The sequence below is a fragment of the Sorex fumeus genome, unplaced genomic scaffold (genome assembly GCF_029834395.1).
Source record: "Sorex fumeus unplaced genomic scaffold, SorFum_2.1 ptg000030l, whole genome shotgun sequence".
NCBI lineage: Eukaryota > Metazoa > Chordata > Mammalia > Eulipotyphla > Soricidae > Sorex > Sorex fumeus.
In genome coordinates, this window is record NW_026606087.1 from 13,006,719 (window position 1) to 13,030,405 (window position 23,687).

Here is a 23,687-nt window from a genome sequence, read left to right on the forward strand (position 1 = left end):
TTTTATTAGTGAGATTTTTGAGTATGTTTTAAAAATTTTTGGGGTCCTCACTGTTTTTTGGCTTAGAAGACCATGTTGGATGTCAAAGATTGAACCTGGGTTAACCTGATGTAAGGTCATTGCCCTGGTCATTGTACTATCTCTCTGGCCCCAGTAAGAGAGAATTTTTTCCCCATCAAGTTTCCCAATAATTTTCTAATATAGCTTTATATTGGAGTATCTTCACGTATCTTACAGTTCTGATATTTAGTGTGAATACAATTGTTATGTCTTCTTGGTGGAATAAATTTCTGGAGGGACAGGTGTCAACCCTGGCAGTGCTCAGGGTTTACAGGAGCTTTGTGCTCAGGGATCACTCTTTTTAAGACTCTGGGAGCATATAGAGTGGCGGGCATCAAGGAAACAACACTGTTATACCATCTCTCCAACTCTAGAGGAATAATTTTTTTTAATCAATGTACTTTGTGTTTCTTTGTCTCTTCTAGCAGCTTTTTTTAATTTGCAAGGTTTTTTTTCCTTCTTTTTTTCTTTTAGGGCCACATCTGGTGGTGCTCAGGGTTTACTCCTGGCTCTGCATTCAGGGATAACTCCTGAAAGATTCTGGGAACCTTATTGGATATTTGGGATTAAACCCAGGTAGGCGATATGATTCTTTACAATCAATTACTAGTCCTAGGCTATTTTCTATGTTTTCTTTTTTGAAGTTTATTAATTAACAATTATTTTATCATATATGTTAATGTTCCATGTCATCCATAAGAGAGTAATAAACATGATCAATATTTTGTTCTTTATACTGTAGACAAACCATACTTTGATCCTTTATCTTTACATGTGATATTTTATCTTTATTTCCATAATCATTTTTTAATTTCCAGTGTTCTTTGATTCATAACTTTTTTCTTTTTTTTAAATTAAATTATTTTTTTATTGAATCATCATGACATACACAATTACAAAGTTATTTTTGGTTAGATTTCAGTCATGCAATGTTCCAACACCCATCCTTCCACTAGTGTACATTTCCCAATGTCCTTAGTCCCCTCCCCCTTCTCCCTTCTCTTTCTCTCTCTCTCTCTCTCTTTCTCTCTCTCTCTCTTTCCCCCACTCACTCATTTTGGGCATTATAGTTCGCAATACAGGTACTGAGAGATTGTCATGTTTGTTCCTTTACCTATTTTCTGCCTGCAGTTCTTATCCAGATTGATCCTTTCTAATTATCATTGTCATAAGACAATTGAATTAACTTTGTGTTTTGTAATAGTTTATTTCTTATGTTTTCCAACTGCCAGTATAAGATAAAAATTTTAAAAATCCTATTTATTTATTAATGCAGGAGTATTGCTATTTATTAGGCTGATTGAATTGGGCATGAACTCCACCTTACTTTTTTTTTACTTTTTATAAATGTATTTATTGAATCACTGTGAGGGCAGTTACGAAGCTTTCGGACTTAAGTTTTGGTCATACAATGATGAAACACCCGTCCCTTCACCAATGCCCATTTTCCACCACCAAAACCCCCATTCACTCCCCCTACCTGTGGGGCAGATGATTTCCACATTACTCTCTCTCTACTTTGATTACATTCAATATTTTGACACTAGACCCACCATTATTATTTGGGATTTTACCCCAACACTCAGATCTGCTGAAAAGGCAACCATAGACAATTTGTTTTCTATTGTTGATTATGAATAACATATAATGTCATGCGGCTGCAGTAGTGGCCGCACGATATTGGAATTCCAAAATTTTAACAAATAAATCTGGAGGGATTTCTGCCAAAACCTGCTGAGTTCCAAGATTTGTTCCTGAGTCTCTGGGATTATGGCCATTAAGCAGCTTGATCAGGAGCCAGAGAGGCCATTCATGAGCGGCGACCCAGGGTCTCGTTGGGGCGGGGAGGAAAGGGCCTGTTCCACCCCCATCCTGTGCTGCTCCATGTGTCTCATCACTGCGGGCCCAAACCTGACTGTCCAATGGCCTCTGGAGGATGGCAGCCACTGAGCTGCCAAGAAGGAGCAGGTGGAGGGACAAGCACCCTTTCCCCCCTGGGATGGCCCGGCCCCTGTAACCTATTGTGGGGTCTGGACGCATTTCTGCCAAAAGCTGTTGGGTTCCAAAATTTGTTTCTGAGTATCTGGCCATCAAGAAGTTTGATCAGGAACCAGAGAGGCCTTGCCTCCAATTATATAGCTGAGCTGGATCTGGTTTATGGGTGTGTCTCCCACATACCTCACTTTTTATTGTTTTCTTTCTTGGTAAACTTGGCCCCAAGTTGTTGGGGTCTGGCAAAAGGCACAGCAACAATTTTGGGGTATCTAGAAGTCTGAATGCACCATAAGGCTGCTGATGCACTCACCTCACAGGTACAGATTGACCTGCTGGTGGCAACATACCCCTCTAATATATTTATTTGTTGTTTGACAACAGTATTAATCCATTTTATAACAATCTTTATGCTAATTATCATTCATTCCAAAAGCAACTGAATTTTTAAATTGGAGCACCATGATTTACAATAGTGTTCATATTAATGTTTTAAGTGTACAGTATCACTGGAACCCCCTCCCCTGATCAGAGCGTCAATATCCTTTTACCATTACCTCCAGATTCCTTCTCATTGTCCTGCTCAATCAGTTAGCAGACTCTGTTATGGGGTGATTCAGTGGGTCTGTTTTCTTTTGCTATTTTCTATCTCTTGTTGTTTCTTTATACTTCACATTTGAGTAAGATCATCTGGCATTTGTCCTTTTCCAAATTTTCTATTTTGCTCAATATGATACCTTCTAGTTTATGCAGGTTGTAGTGAAATAAAAGATTTCATCTTGTTGTAGGCTGGGTAAAATACCATTTTATATATGTACCATAATTTCTTTTTTATTTTTTGAAGTAAATCAGATTTTGTTTGGAGTTTTTTTAGGAATGGGAAGGGCAAAAGAAAAATAAGAGAGAATAATAATGCACTCAAGAGAGAACATACGCTTCTCCAAAGGTGGAGAAAGCCACTACACACACTCTAGCATTATATATGGCAGCATGAAAGTAGACATCCAAGAGGGGAGATGCGGGCCCCACATGTGCTGGGCCATGTGTACACAAGCATCACACGGTCTCCAGCAGCATATGAAACTGTACCATAGTTTCTTTATCTGCTATTCTATTTGGGGGTACTTGGGTTGTTTTCAGATATTGACTATTATAAGTAGTGGTTAAATAAACATAGGCATACAAAGTACTTATCAAATTTATGTTTTTGTGTTCTTCCATAAGCACTTTTAAACTCCAAGAATAAAGTACCATATAAATGATGTAATATTAAATGCACCAGTTAAAGAATAATAGTATCAGATTAGATTTATAAATAATTATGTAATCAGAAATTTGAGAGTACAGAAAACACAAAAAGCTAGCCAAATCATAATTTTATTGAATCAAGTTTATTAAAAATACAGCATTTATTTTAAAGCCATCTTTAATTACTAATGACAGTTTTGCTCTTTGCTCAGTATTTGTCATTGGCCATATTACATGTAGTTGAACATTTCTATAGAAGAAATCCTAAGTGCATCTGAAAAACATCTAGACCATTATATAATTTTAAGAGAAAATTTTTTCTTAATTAAACCAAAGCTTCTCTCTTGAAATATACTTTTGTATGGAATTTCTATTACATGAATAAATAAAATTTATGACTGCAAGCAAAATATTTGGACATCCATAAACACATATGCCTCCACAACGAATGTTTCCAACCTAAATAATTAATTTTGATAAATTTTTAAAATTAATTTCATCACAAATTTTGTTGATTTTTTATTTCTATTTTTTGCATCAGACACAATATGATACCCAGAGGTTGTGCCCAGTGGTGCTTTTAAATTTTATTCATAACAGAATTAATTATCTAATAAACTAGCTCACACTCAATACTTTTTTTGAAAAAATACTTTGAACTCGCTCCTGGATCTGCTTGGTTCTGATTCCATAAATAACAGGGTTAAGGGCAGGAGGAATTACTACATAGAGATTAGCCAGAAGAATATGAATATACTGGGGGATGTTATGACCAAAGCGATGAGTGAGGAAAGAAAAGAGAGCAGGGCCAAAGAAGGCTAAGATGACACAGATATGGGAGCTGCATGTATTTAGGGCCTTCATGCGAGCATCTTGGGAAGGGATATGGAAGACAGTATATAAAATTTTAGCATAGGAAATAATGATGAGAAACACATCCAGAAACAAAATGGAAATATTTCCAAGACCAAAGTAAATATTGACTCTAATGCTGGCACAAGCCAAACGTGCCACTCCCATATGCTCACAGTAGGTATGAGGAATTATTCTATGTCCACAGTATGGCAGCCTCAGGAGGAGAAAAACAATAGGAGCGATCATGCAAAAGCTTCTTAGAACAACCACCATAGCAATTATACCAATAACTCTATTTGTAAGAATCATGCTATACCTGAGGGGGTTGCAAATAGCTACATAACGATCAAAGCCCATGGCAAGGAGCACGATGCTCTCCATGACTGTAAAAAAGTGGATGAAGAAGACTTGAGCAACACAGCATCCAAAGCACAACTCCCGAAGGCTGAACCAGAAGATCCCCAACATCTTGGGAATGGTAGCAGTAGATAAACTCAGGTCAATTAATGATAGCATAGCCAGAAAGTAGAACATGGGTTGGTGAAGGCTATGCTCAGTCCATATAACAAATAGAATAATAGCATTTCCCACTACAGCAACCAGATACACGAGACAGAAAGGAAAGCCAAGCCAGACTTGTGTAACTTCCAATCCTGGGATCCCCAGCAACAGAAATGAAGAAGGATGAAACTCGGTCACATTGGAGGAGGACATTTTTGAGCAGACCAATGATGAGTAGTACGTCATTTAAAAGTTGTTTCTGGTTCCCATAGGACAAATCATCCAAGGCAGTGAAGGTCTACAAAATATAAAAAGGCCCCTAAACTATTGATAGTAGAAATATGTTCCTCTAAAGACATTTTATTCTTTCCAATTTTAGGTTTTATAAGTTCTAGTAACACTTTCATAATTTCTTTATATGTTACCTTATATATAGTGTTCCTTATATGGAATAGTTTTTCAAAGACTAGTTGACTACTATAAATATTGAGAGAACGTTGACAGATCATGTCCACTTCCCAGAACTAGATAAACAATAGAGTTTGAGGATAATGTTCCTAAATCTTGTTCTCATTTTCGGGCATGAACAAGGTAATTCAGTTCCCAGCCTACCCAGGTCCAATAATTCATTGGTAAAGATCACAAAAGTTACTGAAAACTATTATACTCAGAGATACAATTATCAGAAAATATTAAAATCATATAATGGAAGAAACATTTAGAGCAAATGTGAGGTTTTGAATTGAGAAGCATCCATTGATTTCTCCCATGGAGTAAGATTGTGTCTTCCTTCTAGAATTACTGCATGACAATTTACTTAGGGTCATATTGCCAACCAGCAAGTTTATCTGAGTTTAGATATCCAGAGTTTTCAGTGATTTTCATTATATAAACGTGATTAATTATATACAGATTGAACTTAGTCTCTGGTTCACTAGTTCCAGATGACTTTGGACCCCTATTCTTTTTTTTTTTTTTTTTGCTTTTTGGGTCACACTCAGTGATGCACAGGGATTATTCCTGGATCATGCACTCAGGAATTACTCCTGAAGGTGCTCTGGGGACCATATGAGATGCTGGGAATCGAACCCAGGTCGGCTGAGTGCAAGGCACCGTACCCACTGTGCTATTGCTCCAGTCCCGGACCCCTATTCTTATCCATATTGTCGTCTGTAAAGATAGATAAGTCCATGCTACTATCTGATATGACCAGGTCCTACCCCAGACAAAAGTACTTCTATGAAATATGGTCTAGATTTATTTCTAGAGGCCAGGAGTGAACGTTTGGCCTTTCTCTGGTGAGGGAAGTTGATGCTGATGATGATGATGATGATGATGATGATGATGATGATGATGATGATTGATGATATGATGCCTCCCATATGGAGCTAGGAATGTCCAGGGACACTCCCAGTAACATCTGGACATGTGGTTCACTGCTTGGGTTATAGTCAGTAATGCTTGGCCTCTAAGACTATACTTTGCAATGTTCAAGAGGCTACACAGTGCTTGAGATCAAATCCAGATAATACTAGGGATCAAACCTCCCCTATACTGGTTTTCTGGCCTGAGGCAAAATTAGGTACAACACAACACAGCTAGTCAGTTATTTACAAATATATTTTTCTTTTTTTTTATTAGCTAAACTTTTCACTCCACACCTTTTCTTATGACAGAAATCATAAATTTAGGTATCTCAGTAATAAAATCTGAAATTAATTGACATTGTTTGAAGTATGGAGCAGGGGAAGAGACAGCGCTGATCAAAATACTATAGGCTTGCCCCAGATAGTATAGGGGTTAAGGCAGCTGCCGTATATACACTGATCAGTTTGTCTCCTATATTGAACATCACCAGGAGCGACCTCCACCCATAGACACAGAATGGAGCCTGGTGTAGCTCCTGAGTAATACCAGATGTGCATCTCTTAAATAAAAAGAAGTTAGAGTTTTTAGAAGAAAACAAATATAAACTGTCAGTATAAATATAAGATTGTTCAAGCTTAATCACTTCCTAGAGCTTTCCTGTTAACTCATCATCAAGGTAGAGTATGTAGTACAAATAAGCAAAGACATAGTTCTTAGTGGTAAATTAACTTGGAATTGAGTCCTGATGTGTCCTTACAGGTCTATGACCTCAGATAAATGACTTCACATTTTATGTTTGTAACACCCAGAAATAAGCATAATACCACCTACCTCAATTATATTGGTTGGGATATACATGAAAAATACTTTAGGTTCCCAGAAAATATTTAAAAAATTTTTCCCCACCTTAGTCTTTATATATTTCCCCAAACGAATCTTACCTGTGCCACTTTATTCCCAATTATAATGCTTTATGTTTTACCTCAATTTCTTCTAAGCACACACTGCAGTCTCACTAATCATAAGCTTTCACCAAGTTGTCTACCTTCTGTTGTAGTCATGTAACAACTGCAAATTCAGTTACTTAAATATTTTGCATCCATGTGAAGCGTATAATATAGGGTAGTTTATAATTGAGAGCAGAGCTCACTCAAGGTGTTAACCAGAATGGGTGTGTGTGCATGTGTGTGCAAGTATTTAAGAGGTGATTTGTAATGAAGTCCCTAGCTGCCGGAATCTGAGGGAGTAAAATGAAAACAAACAGCATTTCCCTTTGGTCATTGAATCACCTGAAGAGAAACATAAGGGAAATTCCAGTGAACCTCATAGATCATGCCTACTGCATGGTCAGTTGCAGGTTCTTGTTTTATTTCTGTCAGATCATATTTGATATTTTTTTCTTATTTATTTATAATCTCTCTTCAGTCTATTAAATTTTTTTGGACTAATCTTTTGACAGCTATATATCCTGCAGCTCTAATAAAATGTACAGAACATAAAATCTAACATTCTAACCATTCTAAAATTTTGTTATTTGGTGACAATTAATTAAAAATATTATGTCACTATCACCTCTATCTAGTTGTATAAAATTATTCTCACTCCAAAAGGAAACTGTACCCATTAACTGTTACTTCTAATTATTCTCTTCATTCATCCCCTTGAAACTATTAGTTTCTTCTCTGAAAATTTTCTTTATGAAGACTTTCTAGCTATTCCATGTAAGTAGAATCCTATACATGTGATCTTTTGTGTTTAGCTTCTTTCAGTCATATATGATTTTAAGTTACATCCATATTATAGCATATGGCAGCAGTTAATTTCTTTTAATAGTTAAACAATATTTTATCTTATGTATTTCTCATTTTAAATTTAATTTCAATTTTTATTTAGGCACTGTAATTTACAATACTATTAAGAGTAATGTTTTAGGTATATAGTATTTGAACACTGTTCACATAGCACAGTGGTAGGGCATTTGCCTTGCACAGAGCCAGCCCGGCTGAGCCAGGTTCAATTCCTCCGCCCCTCTCGGAGAGCCTAGCAAGCTACCGAGAGTATCTCGCGCACACGGCAAAGCCTGGCAAGCTACCTGTGACGTTTTCAATATGCCAAACACAGTAATAACAAGTCTCAAAATGGAGACGTTACTGGGCCCACTCAAGCAAATTGATGAACAACGGGAGAACAGTGCTACAGTTCACATTCAGCAACGTCCCCAGGTCCCCTCCGTTCCTTTATCCCCTTCTTAGAAAACTCAGACCTGGTGGTCAATTATCCGGATCTGTTACTATTGACCATTTTTATTCCCTTCCAATGTTTTAAATGTTACACATATAAAAAACAGTATTTTGTCCTTGCTGTGATACATTTAATTTAGGATGACATAGAAAGTAGTTAATTTACAATAAAATAACCAGGAACATAAAGCAGAGAAGAAAGTCTTTGACAAATAGTATTGGGAAAATAAAATAGACACATGGAGAACAATTAGATTGGACTAGTATCTCATACTATGCACAGAAGTAAATCAAACTGCAATAAAGATCTTAATATTAGACCAAAAAGCATAAAAATATAAAAAGAAAACAATGATATTAGCATCAGTGGTGTTCTCGGTGACTTGACCCAATGGCAAAGAGAAGAAAATCAAAAATAAGCAAATGGGGCTACACAAAATTTAAAAGTTTCTCATCATTGAAGAAACTATAGCTAAAATAAATGACAACTTAATAGAATAGAAGAAAATATCTGAACACTACATATCTGACAAATAGCTAATGTTGATGATATATAAAGCACCTCAAAATTCAGCAATAAAACAAACCACTCATAAAAAAATTGGGGAGAAAATGGGGCTGGGAAGTGAAGTGAAGCTTGCAGGACATTTGCTTTGGATTTGATCAATCCTGGCACCAATAAACTCCCCTGAACTTCACAGCAGTGATAGAGTCAAGAATAGAGCCAAGAATAAGATGTGAACAACACCTGACATTGCCTAAAAAATAAACCAAAAATGAAAATGGGAAAGAGATGAAGAGGATAGACACTCCTGAAAAATGCATTTAAAAAAATTAAAAATAGAGCATCCATATTGTGAAGAAATTCCATATTTTACAATTTGAAGATACAAAATACTGATTAAAAATATATGCGCAGGGGCCAGAGTGATAGTACAGTAGGTAGGATGTTTGCCTTTCTTGCAACTGGCCTGGGTTTGATCTTTGGCATCCCATATGGTCCCCTAAGCATCACCAGGAGTGAATAAAGACACAGTGGAATGCTACTTAGCTGCAAAAGAGAGAGAGAGAGAGAGAGAGAGAGAGAGAGAGAGAGAGAGAGAGAGAGACAGAGAGACAGAGAGAGACAGAGACAGAGACAGAGACAAAGACAGAGAAAGAAATCTTGCCTTTTGCTATGGCATGGGTAGAACTAGAGAGCTAGAGAGTATTATGTTTAAGTGAATAATCAAGAATGACAAATAGCACTGTCCTGTCCTCCCGTTGTTCATCAATTTGCTCGAGCGGGCCCAGTAATGTCTCCATTTTGAGACTTGTTGTTACTGTGTTTGACATATTGAATACATCACAGGTAGCTTGCCAGACTTTGATGTGTGGGCGAGGTACTCCAGGTAGCTTGCTGGGCATTCAGAGAGGGACGGAGGAATCTAACCAGTGTCAGCCAGGTCAGCCACATGCAAGGTAAATGCCCTGCCCACTGTGCTATTGCTTGACCCCAAAGGAAAGGAAAAAAAAGAAAGAAAATGAGATACATAATCACTCACAACTCTTAGGAAGTACTAAGACTTTTTGGGACCTGTGAACCAGACATTGTAGATGAAGATCAAATATGCAAAATAATATATTAATTTGGTCATCTGATATGATCAATGATATGCATATTTTCTATAAGTCAAATATCATAATAACAAATAATCAAAAGAATGACAAATAACATATAATAATGTTCACATTTCATATACAGTGAAAAAATTGGAAGGATACAGATAATGTTTAACAAAGACAAACCATTAGACTGTGACCACAGCACTAACTAAACAGGGAAGCAACGGAGGTAGATATTTGCTGGTCTTAAAGACATTGGTAGAAGGATAATTAACAGATTGATTGTGGGTGTGATAGTAGTGTGTGTGTAGTGTACCTACCACTAAAGCAATAATTCATGCTCTAGTAAACTACTGCTTACTGGCATATGTCATTTCAATTACATTTAAATTCATTACTTTCAATAAATTGTCATTTGATTGTTTTTTATTGAGTTATCTTTACATTGTTAGGTTTCATAAATATTATGGTATATATTAATATATATTATACTACTACATATTAGGTTTTCATAGAAAGAATTATAATGTTTTAGGGTTTTATAGAAAGAATTATTAATATAAAGGTATCATTACTTATAACAGTATAGCAGTGTTAATGTTTACACCTTAGAGAAATTTTATTTTTACTTTAATTTTGTTTAATATAAAATTATCATTACATTTTGTTATGAATTCTTAAGCCAGTGATTTATTCTAAAATTTTTCTTTTAATTATTATATTTAAGCATTTGATCTATTGTTAGTTTTTTGTTTTCAAATGAAGTCAATCTAGGGTTAAATTTATTATTTTTATGTGACTAGTGGTTTGTGATCATTTTGAAGATTTTGTTCTTTACCCATTGAACAATAAAGGACACCCTTGTTAAATGTCAACTTACCATAGGAATGTAATTATTTTTCAAATATGACTAATTGTATTTTGTTTGTATGGCAGTTCTCATGATGGCATACTTTTGTCAACACTAAACTTTTATAACAATTTTTTAAAAATTAGAAACAACAATTTTATTTAGAGAAATATAAATAACAATTTTGGCCTTTTTATATACAGATATAACAATTTACAAGAAGTTAGGTTTATGGTAGATTGTTTCAGATCAATTTTCTCTCTCCCTTTTAGCTCTGTAAACCCATGCATCCAGGTAGTAATGGGCCACAGACTTTTATTACCTGAGGGCAATCAATTAGACACCTGATTGTCTCAGTAGAAGGTAGGACCTAATACAAACAAGTAATAAGTTGCCCAACAAAATTTCCTAAGTTAAGAAAAGCTTCTTAAATGTTAATCTCAAGTCCAGTGAAACAAATGTCTAATTAAAAAAATCCTTTTCTTCCGACTGGCACACAAAGGGAACAAGATCTACAAACTCAATCTTTGGCAGCAAAGAAAGATTTTCTTGTATTATTTATTTTTTATTTTTTATTAGTGAAACACCATGAGGTACAGTTGTAGATTTACAAATTTTTGTGCTTGGATTTCGTTCATACCATGATCAAATACCCATCCCTCCACTAGTGCCCATTTTCCACCACCAGGATAATATCCCTCCCCCCCCATCCCCCCCATCCCCCCCTGACACTGTGGCAGGGCATTCCCTTTTGTTCTCTCTCTCCTTTTGGGTATTGTGATCAGCAAAAGAGGCATTGAGTGGCAAACATGTTCAGTCCAGTCTACTTTCAACCTGCATCTCCCCTCCTGGGAGGATCCTCCAAACACCCTCCATTTGGTGCTCCCTTTTCTATCTGAACTGTCCTTTCCCCTAGAATACCCGGCTGGCCTCTAAGCTATGGAGTAATCCTCCTGGTGTTGATCTCAGCTATTCTTGGGTATTAATCTCATATTTTGTTATTTTATATCCCCCAGATGAATGCAATCTTTCTATGTCTATCTTTCTCTTTCTGACTCATTTCGCTTAGCATGATACTTTCCATATTGTACCACTTGTATGTAAATTTCATGACTTCATCTTTTCTAACAGCTACATAGTACTCCATTGTGTAGATGTACCAAAGTTTCTTTAACCAGTCATCTGTTCTTGGGCACTCAGGTCTCTTCCAGTTTCTGGCTACTGTAAAGAGTGCTGCAATGAACAAACAAGTGCAGATGTCACTTCGGCTACACATTTTTGCCTCTCTGGGATATATTCCCAGGAGTGGTATCGCTGGGTCAAATGGGAGCTCAATTTCTAATTTTTTGAGGAACGTCCATACTGTTTTCCAAAAGGGCTGAACCAGTTGGCATTCCCATCAACAGTGAAGGAGTGCCCCTTTCTCGCCATATCCGCGCCAGCAATGGTTGCTTTTGTTCTTTTGAATGTGGGCCAGTCTCTGAGGTGTGAGATGATATCTCATTGTGGTTTTGATCTGCATCTCCCTGATGATTAATGATGTAGAGCATTTTCTCATGTGCTTTTTTGCCATTCGGATTTCTTCTTTGAGAAAGTTTCTGTTCATTTCATTGCCCCATTTTTTGATGGGGTTGGATGTTTTCTTCTTGTGGAGTTCAACCAGTATTTTGTATATCCTTGATATCAACCCATTGTCAGATGTGTATTCGGCGAATATTCTTTCCCATTCTGTAGACTGTCTTTGTATTTTGGTCACTGTTTCTTTGGAGGTGCAGAAGCTTCTTAGTTTAAGATAGTCCCATTTATCTATCTCTGTTTTCACTTGCTCAGCCAGTGGCGTGTCATCTTTGAAAATACCATTAGCCTCAATGTCATGGAGGGTTTTGCCAACTTTGTCTTCAAACGTACCTTATGGTTTCTGGTCTGATGTTGAGGTCTTTAATCCATTTTGATCTTACCTTTGTACATGGTGTTAGGCAGAGTTCTGAGCCCTTTTTTTTGCATGTAGCCGTCCAGTGATGCCAGCACAATTTGTTAAAGAGGTTTTCCTTACTCCACTTCACATTTCTTGCACCTTTATCAAAGATTAGATAATCATATGATTGAGGGGAGATGTAAGTGTATTCAACTCTGTTCCATTGGTCTGCAGTTCTGCCTTTGTTCCAGTACCATGCTGTTTTGATTATTACCGCTTTGTAGTAAAGTTTGAAGTTAGGGAGGTTGATTCCTCCCATTTTCTTTTTCCCAAGAATTGCTTTAGCTATTCGTGGGGGCTTATTGTTCCATATAAATTTCAGGAGTGTTTGCTCCATTTCTTTGAAGAATGTCATGGGTATCCTTATAGGAATTGCATTGAATTTATACAGTGCTTTCGGTAGTGTTGCCATTTTGCAAATGTTAAGTCTCCCGACCCATGAGCAGGGGATGTCTTTCCATTTCCTCATGTCCTCTTTTATTTCCTGAAGTAGCGTTTTGTAGTTTTCTTTGTACAGGTCCTTTACTTCCTTAGTTAAGCTGATTCCTAGGTACTTGATTTTCTGGAGCACAATTGTGAACGGGATTGATTTTTTCATATAGCTTTCCTCTCTCTCACTGTTTGCGTATAGGAAAGCCATGGACTTTTGGGTATTGATTTTATAGCCTGCAACTTTATTATATAAGTCTATTGTTTCTAGGAGTTTTTTGGTGGAGGTTATTGGGTTCTCTAAGTATAGTATCATATCATCTGCGAATAGTGAGAGCTTGATTTCTTCCTTTCCTACCTGAATGCCCTTAATATCTTTTTCTTGCCTAATTGCTATTGCAAATACTTCCAGTACTATATTGAACAGCAGTGGAGAGAGTGGGCATCCTTGTCTCGTCCCTGATCTTAGAAGGAAGGCTCTCAGTTTTTCCCCATTGAGGATGATGCTTGCTGTAGGCTTGTGGTAGATGGCTTTAACGATGTTGAGGAAAGTCCCCTCTATACCCATTTTGGCTAGGGTTTTTATCATAAAGGGGTGCTGGATCTTGTCAAATGCTTTCTCTGCATCTATTGATATGATCATATGCTTTTTATCTTTTCTTTTGTTGATATGATGGATTATGTTGATTGATTTCCGAATGTTAAACCATCCTTGCATCCCTGGGATGAATCCTACTTGGTCATGGTGTATGATCTTTTTGATGAGTAGTTGGATTCTATTTGCTAGTAGTTTGTTGAGGATCTTTGCATCTGTGTTCATCAGGGATATCGGCCTGTAGTTCTCTTTCTTTGTGTTATCTCTGTCTGCTTTTGGTATCAGTGTGATATTTGCTTCGTAGAAACTGTTCGGAAGTGTATTTGATATTTCAATTTCGTGGAAAAGCTTAAAGAGGATTGGGAGTAAGTCTTCTTTAAAGATTTGGAAGAATTCACTGGTGAATCCATCTGGGCCAGGGCTTTTGTGCTTGGGGAGACTTTTTATTACCATTTCAACTTCCTTGATGGTGATAGGTCTGTTCAGGTATTCCAGGTCTTCTTGGTTCAGCTTTGGGAGTCTGTAGGAGTCTAGGAATTTATCCATTTCCTCGAGGTTTTGATGTTCTGTGGCATAAAGCTTTTCAAAGTATTCCCTGAGGATCCTTTGAATTTCTGTAGTTTCTGTTCTAATGACCCCCTTTTCATTTCTGATTCGGTTTATTAGGGTTTTCTCTCTCCCTTTCTTTGTGAGTTTTGCTAGGAACTTATCGATCTTGTTAATTTTCTCAAAGAACCAGCTCTTGGTTTCATTGATCTTTCGGATTGTTTTTTGGGTTTCCATCTCGTTAATCTCTGCTCTGAGTTTTATTATTTCCTTCCTCCTGTTAGGGTTGTGCTCCTTTTGTTGGTCCTTCTCCAAGTTCTTAAGCTGTGAGGTTAGTTTATTTATGTGGGCTCGCTCCTCCTTTCTGAGGAATGCTTGTAGAGCTATAAACTTTCCTCTTAACACAGTTTTTGCTGTGTCCCATAAGTTTTGGTCACTCGTGTCCTCATTTTCATTTGTTTCTAGGAATCTTTTGATTTCCTCTTTAATTTCCTGTCTAAGCCACTCGTTGTTCAATAGCCAGGAAGCAGACCACGCCCACTTTAGGAGGCCACACCCCCTCTTAGAGGCCACGCCCCTAGCCAGTCCCAGGCCACTCCCTCCCAGGATCCTGGATTGGGGTGGGTCGATAGACTGCTTGGCAAGCCGGTCCTGGAGCTGGACGCACGCTGGGGTCTGCGCTGTCCTCCAGCGGGGATAGGTGGGTGGGCGGCGCATCTAGGGTAGGGGTCAGCTCTTGTATTATTTTTAACTAAGCATGTACTTTTATACATTAGTTAAACACTATGGTTTACAAAATTGTTCATAGTTCATATGGGCTTTTGATGTTCTAATACCAATCCTACCATCTGAGTGAGGTCTCTACCATCGTACCCATTTTCCCAAGTACCCACAAGCCTGCCACCCTGTCAGGCACAAAATTATTTGTTTTATATTGCTTATTACAAGTAAATGACTAAAGGAATTATCAAAGATATTTCAGCTAAAGAAAATTTGTGAAAATTGTTATATCTCACCATGAGATCATTAAGTCTTTGAGGATTTACTGCGCAGTTGTTAGTTAAGCCTTCGGTATTATTGAGTTTTTTTTTTTCTGTTGTTGTTTTTGAGTCTACTTGGCTTCTATGTTACTTTCCTATCTAATTTGGTGTGCTCCTACTGGAATCTCAGGACTGGGGAATTTAACAGCATATACAGCATAAAGTCCAGAAACTTCAGGATCTATAGAACTGGGACAAGTCTGAAGAGCTTCCTAGTGCAGCTTTGAAGTTGGACCATTGGCATGGGATATGACTGTGGCTGTGGCTGCCAGGGCTTCAGCAGGTTGGGGACTCTGTCTCCCCCTTTCCCCAGGGTTCTCAATATTTTTCAGTCAGGAAACGGGTGTGTTCATGAAAGGAAGCTCATTGGCTTCCTTTTCCTGGAGATTCAGTGTGCAAATCTAAAAATCAGAGCCAGTGGGTGAGTTACTGGTGTCTGTGGAGATGGACATGGCTGCTGGGGCTTCCAGAATTATGGAGGGAAGGTGGGCTGATAAATTTTTTAGTCAATAAACTGTTAATCTTTGAACATTTTCCCTATTTGCTCAATTTTTATTATTTTCTATTTTATTTGCCCCTTTTAAATTTTGCTTTGTTCCAACCATTTTGACATTTTTTAAGTCTCCAAATTAAAAAACAAGTTTAATTAAAGAATTGTGATTTAAAAAGTTATCGATAGTTAAGTTTAGGCATGTAATATTTTCACACCAATTCCACCACAAGTGGGATCAACTTCCCTCCACCAGTGTTCATATATTCCATCCCCACCCTCAACCCCTCACCCATCCCCGACCTGTCAACTTGTAATGACAGGTACATTACAAATTTCCAGTGGTCACAGCTTAGGTATCATGTTGTCAGTGTTGTTAATTCTGTGTTTTGGATACATGGCTGTACCACTCATCCATTCAACAATATTGTGGGAAGCCAAGAGCCCTCTCATAGACCCTGACCGTGGTTCCCATGCTAGGAACTGCTTGGGACAGACATTGGTGACAGTCTCCCAGGACTTCCTGATCTCAGTGGATGCCTGATCTATAGCAAGCAACATCAGGCTGACAGTTAGCTTAGCTGGCCTTATCTATAGTAACCTCCAGGATGCATCTACTCCCTAAGACCCTTTGATATACAAATGTAAAGCTCAGGATACACCTACCGCCATAAGGTCCTTTGATATACAAATGTAAAGCTCAGGATGCACCTTCTGCCACAAGACCCTTTGATGTACAAATGTCTACCTTGAATGTTAGGTAAAGCTCTTGTTGCTGACCTTACCATATATGGTTATACTGCTTCTGCTCCTGACTGAGCTGCCCCAACCCTATATAAACAGCCTGTATCCCTCAATAAAGTGCTGTCCCTTTTTCTCTCTATTTCTAAACTCTATCTCTTGTGTCTTGTGTTCACTCAGTCGGTCCTTCCCTGCACCTATGGACCCTAGGGCCACCTCCGTGGGTCGGAGAGTGGTTTGCGGGCCCTCCGCACAATATAACTGAAACCCTATTACCTGTGGTTAGTGCAGGCCTCACCACACATGTCTAAGAACCCAAGTTTAATCGATAGCACTACAAAAGAAATCTTCAGCAATTGTTCCTTAATTCCAGTAGATCAATCTGTACCTGTGAGGCGAGTGCATCAGCAGCCTGATGGTGCATTCAGACTTCTAGATACCCCAAAATTGCTGCTGTGCCTTTGGCCAGACCCCAAAAACTTGGGGCAAAGTTTACCAAGAAAGTTAACGGCCAAAAGTTAGGTATGTGGGAACACACCCACAAACCACCTTTGGCTCAGCTATGTAATTGGAGGCATGGCCTCTCTGGTTCCTAATCGAACTGCTTAATGTCCATGATCCCAGAGACTCAGAAACGAATCTCAGAACCCAAAGTCTTTTGGCAGAAATGTGTCCTGTTCCTGCAGTAGGTTACGGGCACTGGGCCACTCCAGATGGGAATAGGTTTCATACCTTGGCCTGTTCCCCTTGGTGGCCCGGTGACTGCCATCTTCCAGAGGCCACTGGACAGTCAGGTTAGGGACCGCATTGACGAGACATGCAGGGCCTCACCAGATGGGGGTGGAACCGGCCCTTTCCTTTCCTCCCCATCCAAGCGAGACCCCTAGTCGCCGCCTACAGACAGCCTCTCTGGCTCCTGATCAAGCTGATTAATGTCCATGATCCCAGAGACTCAGAAACAAATCTCGAAACCCAGCGGCTTTTTGCAGAAATGAATCTGGACCGAATAAAAGGTGACAGCTGCCTCAGAGCTTATTGGAAAGCCAGGCATGAGCCAGCGGTGACGGGGCAACTGCACTCTCATGGGAAGGAGGGCGGTACCAGCTCGTCCTTCACACCTTACTGAGGTCACGAGTTACCCCCCACAAGTGGCTCTCCAGAACGGCCATAGCTCCAGGGGCAAAAGGACTTAGTCCAGAGCCATGCAGCTTGCAGCAGAAGAGTGAATGGACCATGTGTTAAACTCCAGCGCCATGCCTCCCCGGGAAGGAAAAGGTGTTGCTCCCTTCCACCTTTTTCGCCCACAGCAGCAAGGCGGCTGCCGCCTCAGAGCTTATAGGAAAGCCAGGTATGAGCCGGCAGTGACAAGGCAACTGTAGTTTCATAGGAAGGGGGGTGGTACCGGCTCGTCCCTCAAGCCCTATTGAGGTCACGAGTTGTCCCCCGTGACTGGCTCTTCGGCATAGCCATAACACCAGACGTACAGAAACTAATCTTGTAATTATCTGGCTCTTTGCAGAAATCCAAAATCATTATATGAGTCTCATAACCAGCTATAGAAAACAAAGTATTTCATAATGCCTTTTCAGCAATTCTGATTGTTGGGGGGGGGGAAGTTCTAAACAATAATAGTGCATCTTTTGTTGAGAATTAATGAATGTAGTCAATGTAGAGAAGAGTTAAGTAGAAATAATCTGCCTCACAGGCATTGGGAGGGGTAGGAGGGGGGGTATATTGGGGTTCTTCGTGGTGAAAAATGAGTACCAGTGAAGGGAGAGGTGTTTGATCATTGTATGACCAAGACTTAAACCTGAAAGCTTAGTAACTTTTCCCACAGTGATTCAATAAATAAATATAAGAAGAAAAATAAATAAATAAATAAAACTATACAAAAAAAAGTAAGGTCAAGTTCATGCCCAAATCAATCAGCTAATCAGTGGCTGAATAAATAGTAGTACTCCTACATAAAAAAAATCATAAAAAATTAAATGTCTTTTTGATGAGAAAAATAATTTATAGATCATCTGTAGCTATATCAGTGCCCATATCTATTTGGCTATCTGTATTATATTTATCTCTATGCCTAATTATATCTACTAATAGTTTACAATTTATATCAATCTGCATATATTTCTATATGTAGAGAAATATATGCAATCTTATAGACTGAATGATGGGACAAAATAAAGATAACATCTTGTTTTGCCTCATAGTTTATAACTTAGTATGAAAATTATAATTTATATACATTCCAAAATTTTTAGTTAAGAAAGTAATTATTTATAAAAGGTGTTTTTCTCTTTCATCTCAGTATATGAAGAAAGGTATCAGTAAGAATTCTCTAGAGTCTCACTTCTCAAAGTTTTAAAGATGAGCATTAGTCTTCACCCCAGGGAAAATATACCTATAAAAACATATATAAATACCTTATATTCAGCATAAATGGTGGTTAACAGCCAGGAGATGCCAAGCAGGGTTTTCTAGATATATGAAGACTCTGGTAAGTAATAGCATTATTAGATGGTGCAAAATAGAAAGACGATTGGACAAAGAGCTGTGGTAAGAAAAAAATGGAGAGAAAAGTGGAAATGTAAAATCAAGATGATTAGATAATTAAATGCATGTTCATAATTTTTAAAAAAAATTTGGTCACCATGAAATTACAAAACGTTATTCATGATTGGGTTTTAGCTTACAGTGTTTCAACACCGATTTCTTCACCAGTGTGAAGATATTCCCTCCACCAATGTAAATGTTTTCTAAAGTAAAGACATTTACTACATGTAATTACACTATAACTAAAAAATTTTATGTGCAATACTAAACATGTGGAAGAAGATGCACCAATGCATGCTTCTTTGATTTAGTGGTTGTTTCTTTCTTGTATTCAAGTGTGCAAACGTGAATTGCAAGGACAAATAATAACTAGCATTAGCTACTTTCTGGAAGCTTGTTAGACATGATATAAAGACCATTGATGTTTTTGGTTTAAAGAATTAATGAATAAGTAGATTGCTAAGCATGTTCCTCAGAGCTAGGTTTCGAGAAAATATTATACAGAGCCGGTTAATGAAGCATTTGAGAAAGAAACAAAGTATAAAACTGGAGAGTATCATGTTAAATGAAAAAAAATCAGAGGGTTGGGGACAAATACCTAATGATCTCACTCAGACATAGTGAAACAAAAAGCAAGGGAATAGAATGAATAATGACTAAAACTTGACTTTGCATTGCAAAATTAAAGTCGCCGATCTGTGGGGGAGGATGTGGTATACTTAAGAGGTTGCTTAGAAGTAACATAAAGACATTTGTAGAGGGTATTGAGCACATCAGTGGTGGTTTGGTGCTATAATCAGACATCAAGACAATAGAAATCAACACTATTGTAAATCTAATATTTTAATTATATCAGCAGTAAAATATCACTATTAAATGTGTAATCGCAGAAAAGATATAAACTCTAAGGTTAAGCAAGGATAATAAAGTAGTTGCGTATTTTTTTTCTCATTCTGATCATTAGTTTTAGGAAATAAAATAAGGATATTTGGGAATTGGTGGATGTTGTTGGAAAAAATTAGCGTTAGAAGATAGTTCATAAAAGAAATGGGAAATGACTTCTGCGGAAGTGGATATAACAATATTGTGCATTAGAATTAGGGGATCAATAGGGAATAGAATTGAGTTCGATTTCAGAATATATATGAAACAATATAAGAATATATTTTCAAATAATTGCTCAGAATGCACTGTAGAATGATTAAATGATTGGGGTTTCCATTAGTTTGGGGGCTACGCCCAGCAGTACTCAGAGGTTACTGCACTGTGAGACCGTATGGTGTGTGAGAGAACCATATGATGTGCCAGGAGTTGAATTCAGTAAGCTATATGTAAGGCAAGTGCCCTAGCCACTGTACTTTCTTCCCATTCCCATGATTGGCTGTTTTGAAAGTATTTACAGACTTGGGAATTATATTTTATAAAAGATAAGGAAAGCATCAGTTTTCTAGACCTCCTAGAAAACCCACAGAAGTGGGACCACTTATTTATTTATTTATTTTTATTTCAATGTTTCATCTTTATGTAGTCCAACAGTAACCAAACACAGAAAATTAAAAATCTGGCCATCAATCTAACTGAATTCTTGGATAAAATGAAAATATGACAGATTACTTTTTATGTCCACTTTTTCCATTATGCTCTTTATATTTACAATATATTTAAAAATAATTGTTATAAAATTATTGGTATTTATCTAACATGCACTATGAAATTTTTTTTTAACCAACTGCTACATGTATAGCATCCTGTATATATTTCTACATAGTACTTAGAAAGCAGTTTTCAAATTTTATCTTTGGAATTTGTTCCCTTTTTTGCTTGTTATTGTGCCACATATAGTGAGTGGTGCTCATGGATTGCTCCTACTACTGTGCTCAGAGTTTACTTCTAGCAGTTCTAGGGGGCTCTCTCGGATTCAGGAGTTGAACCAGGGTCCCAGACAAAGAAGCCACTTGCAAAACAAATGCTGTGGCTCAGGCCCTGGAATTCTTTTCTTGTACTGTGGTATGTCACAGTCTTAATGGCGTTATATGATCAGTTTTATTTAAAACTTAGATTCAAATTACTTAATCAAGATGGAAGAGGACTTCAAAAATATTTTATGGAAAAATTGGAAAACTAAGGAAAAAATCTTAATAATTATATATTTTCTTCTAGTGAAAGACAAAGCTACTGCTGATAATTTCACATTACAAAATTGAGATATTCAACTGAATCTAAAGAAAACTAAGAGCAAGTGTGGAGAAAGTTGTACTTCATTTTACCCTTCATTTAAAAATTCTTGCAAGAAGAGAGAAGTGGATAAACACTATATGAGAATTCAATAGCCACTGTAGTCTACTGTATTCCATTGTGACAGAAGAAATGTTCATACCTAATGACACCGAGTTCCATCCATCTTCGTTCCTTTTACTTGGCATCCCCGGGCTAGAACATATGCATGTCTGGATTGGATTCCCTTTTTTCTTTGTATATGTCATTGCACTTCTGGGTAATACTGTTGTCCTCTTTGTCATCCAGGCAGAAGAAAGTCTCCATGAACCCATGTACTACTTCCTGGCTATGTTGGACTCCATTGATCTGGGCTTATCCACAGCCACCATCCCCAAAATGCTGGGAATCTTCTGGTTCAAACTCAGGGATATTTCTTTTGGAGGTTGCCTCTCCCAGATGTTCTTTATTCATTTTTTCACTGTCATGGAAAGCATCGTGCTGGTGGCTATGGCGTTTGACCGCTATGTTGCCATTTGTAAACCCTTGCGTTATACTATGATTCTCACCAACAAAATCATTGCAATTATAGCGTGCATTGCCATTCTGCGAAGCCTGTACATGGTAGCACCCTTGGTGTTTCTCCTCCTGCGGCTGCCCTACTGTGGGAACCATGTCATTCCTCATACCTATTGTGAGCACATGGGGATTGCCCGACTAGCCTGTGCTAGCATCAAAGTGAATATTCTTTTTGGACTAAGCAACATTTGTCTCTTGTTATTAGACGTCCTCCTTATTACTCTCTCCTATGTCAGGATTCTTTATGCTGTTTTTTGCCTCCCCTCCTGGGAAGCCCGACTGAAAGCTCTTAACACCTGTGGCTCCCATATAGGTGTTATCCTAGCCTTTTTCACACCAGCATTTTTCTCCTTCTTAACACATCGCTTTGGCCACAATGTTCCCCAATATATCCACATATTATTAGCCAATCTATATGTAGTTGTTCCACCTGCCCTCAATCCCGTGATCTATGGGGTTAGAACCAAGCAGATTAGGGAGCGATTCCTGAGAATTTTTCTCAAGAGTGATATTTAGGTTTTGGAAGGTTTGTTAGATGCTTCTCTTCCATATTAAGACGTAGAATTTATCTACCCTCATAGAAATTGGACTAGAAATGAGGCTATTGAGAATAACAGACAAATAATCTTTGAGTTTTCCTATTTAAAACTAGTAATGTGGACAGTGATGATGAAATTTTGGGGGATTATTGGTGAATTCAGACTTTTACTTATACCAAGGAGAAAATTAAGTACATGTTCTAAAAACCTAAAGATAAGTAATCAAAATTATAAAAATCAACTATCTTTTAACTAAAAAGTTAAGATCTTTTTCACTAAGATTTTTAGATATTACACAATATCAATAGTTAAAAGTTTGAAATTACTTTAATAATTTTATCTTAATATTTAATAATAACAAAATGACAATGTAATAACTTTGGGGGAAGTATTCACTCATCATTTGCTTGAATAAAAGACATATATATATAAAGAGAGGAAATATAAAAATGAATGCATAGGATTCTTGTCAAAGTTGAAGCAGTACATTTATAAATAGAAGTTGTAAATAACTCAAATTTTCATCATTTTATGAACAGATAAACTTGGGTTAGAATGGATTTGAGTAAAATCTAAATAAAGTGCTATTACATATTTAATTATCAATGAACTCCAGAGAAAATGTTTTTGAGAAAAGTTATACATAGAAGATCATATGCTGTGTCTTCTCATTTATGTTACATATCCAATGAAGGCAAATATGTATAAACAAAATATAGATCAGTAACTGTTGGGGAAAAAAGGTAAGTGAATATGGGTACTTGAAAGATCTGGTAGTAACATAATTGTCTTATATGTGTATTGTGTTTACTATATAGTGTTGGAATTTTACTAGAATTATCTAATCACATACATGTAAAAATTTTTTTTCAATGTACTAAAATTTTACCTTAGCACAACTGTCAAATGTGTAAACAGAAGTAAAAGAAAGAAAAGAGGATCATGGCATAATTTTCAATAAAATAATGATTCTTTTTCATTTATATAAATAAATCTTAGCTTCAAGATCTAATGAGCAAGGAATTCTCTGTGTCTTTATAGAAAAGCACAGTGTACAAATATTTTATTATTCTCTTTATTACATGGCTTTAATAGACAATAAGGTAAAGGCCCCCCCGTTGATCGTCGATTTGCTCGAGCGGGCCCAGTAACGTCTCCATTGGAGACTTTGTTGTTACTGTGTCTGGCATATCGAATACTCTCGGTAGCTTGCCGGGCTCTCCGAGAGGGGTGGAGGAATCGAACTCGGGTCGGCCATGTTGGC

At 37.4% G+C, this 23,687-nt stretch overlaps 2 protein-coding genes across 2 annotated transcripts; one reads left to right on the forward strand and one right to left on the reverse strand.

The window, feature by feature from the left end:
- Nucleotides 1-3,918: 3,918 nt before the first annotated feature.
- LOC130025418 (olfactory receptor 52E8-like) lies at nucleotides 3,919-4,875 on the reverse strand. Its single transcript, XM_056116369.1, has one exon. It carries the CDS (start codon nucleotides 4,867-4,869, stop codon nucleotides 3,919-3,921), a length of 951 nt encoding a protein of 316 aa, XP_055972344.1. The 5' UTR covers nucleotides 4,870-4,875.
- Nucleotides 4,876-21,452: 16,577 nt separating this feature from the next.
- Nucleotides 21,453-22,400, forward strand: LOC130025263 (olfactory receptor 52E8). Its single transcript, XM_056116216.1, has one exon. The coding sequence runs from the start codon at nucleotides 21,459-21,461 to the stop codon at nucleotides 22,398-22,400; it is 942 nt and encodes a 313-aa protein (XP_055972191.1). The 5' UTR covers nucleotides 21,453-21,458.
- Nucleotides 22,401-23,687: the final 1,287 nt, after the last annotated feature.

Bases quoted from the DNA above. Each gene is read 5' to 3' on its own strand.
- LOC130025418 (XM_056116369.1), bottom strand. From the start codon at position 4,869: ATGTCCTCCTCCAATGTGACCGAGTTTCATCCTTCTTCATTTCTGTTG.
- LOC130025263 (XM_056116216.1), top strand. From the start codon at position 21,459: ATGTTCATACCTAATGACACCGAGTTCCATCCATCTTCGTTCCTTTTA.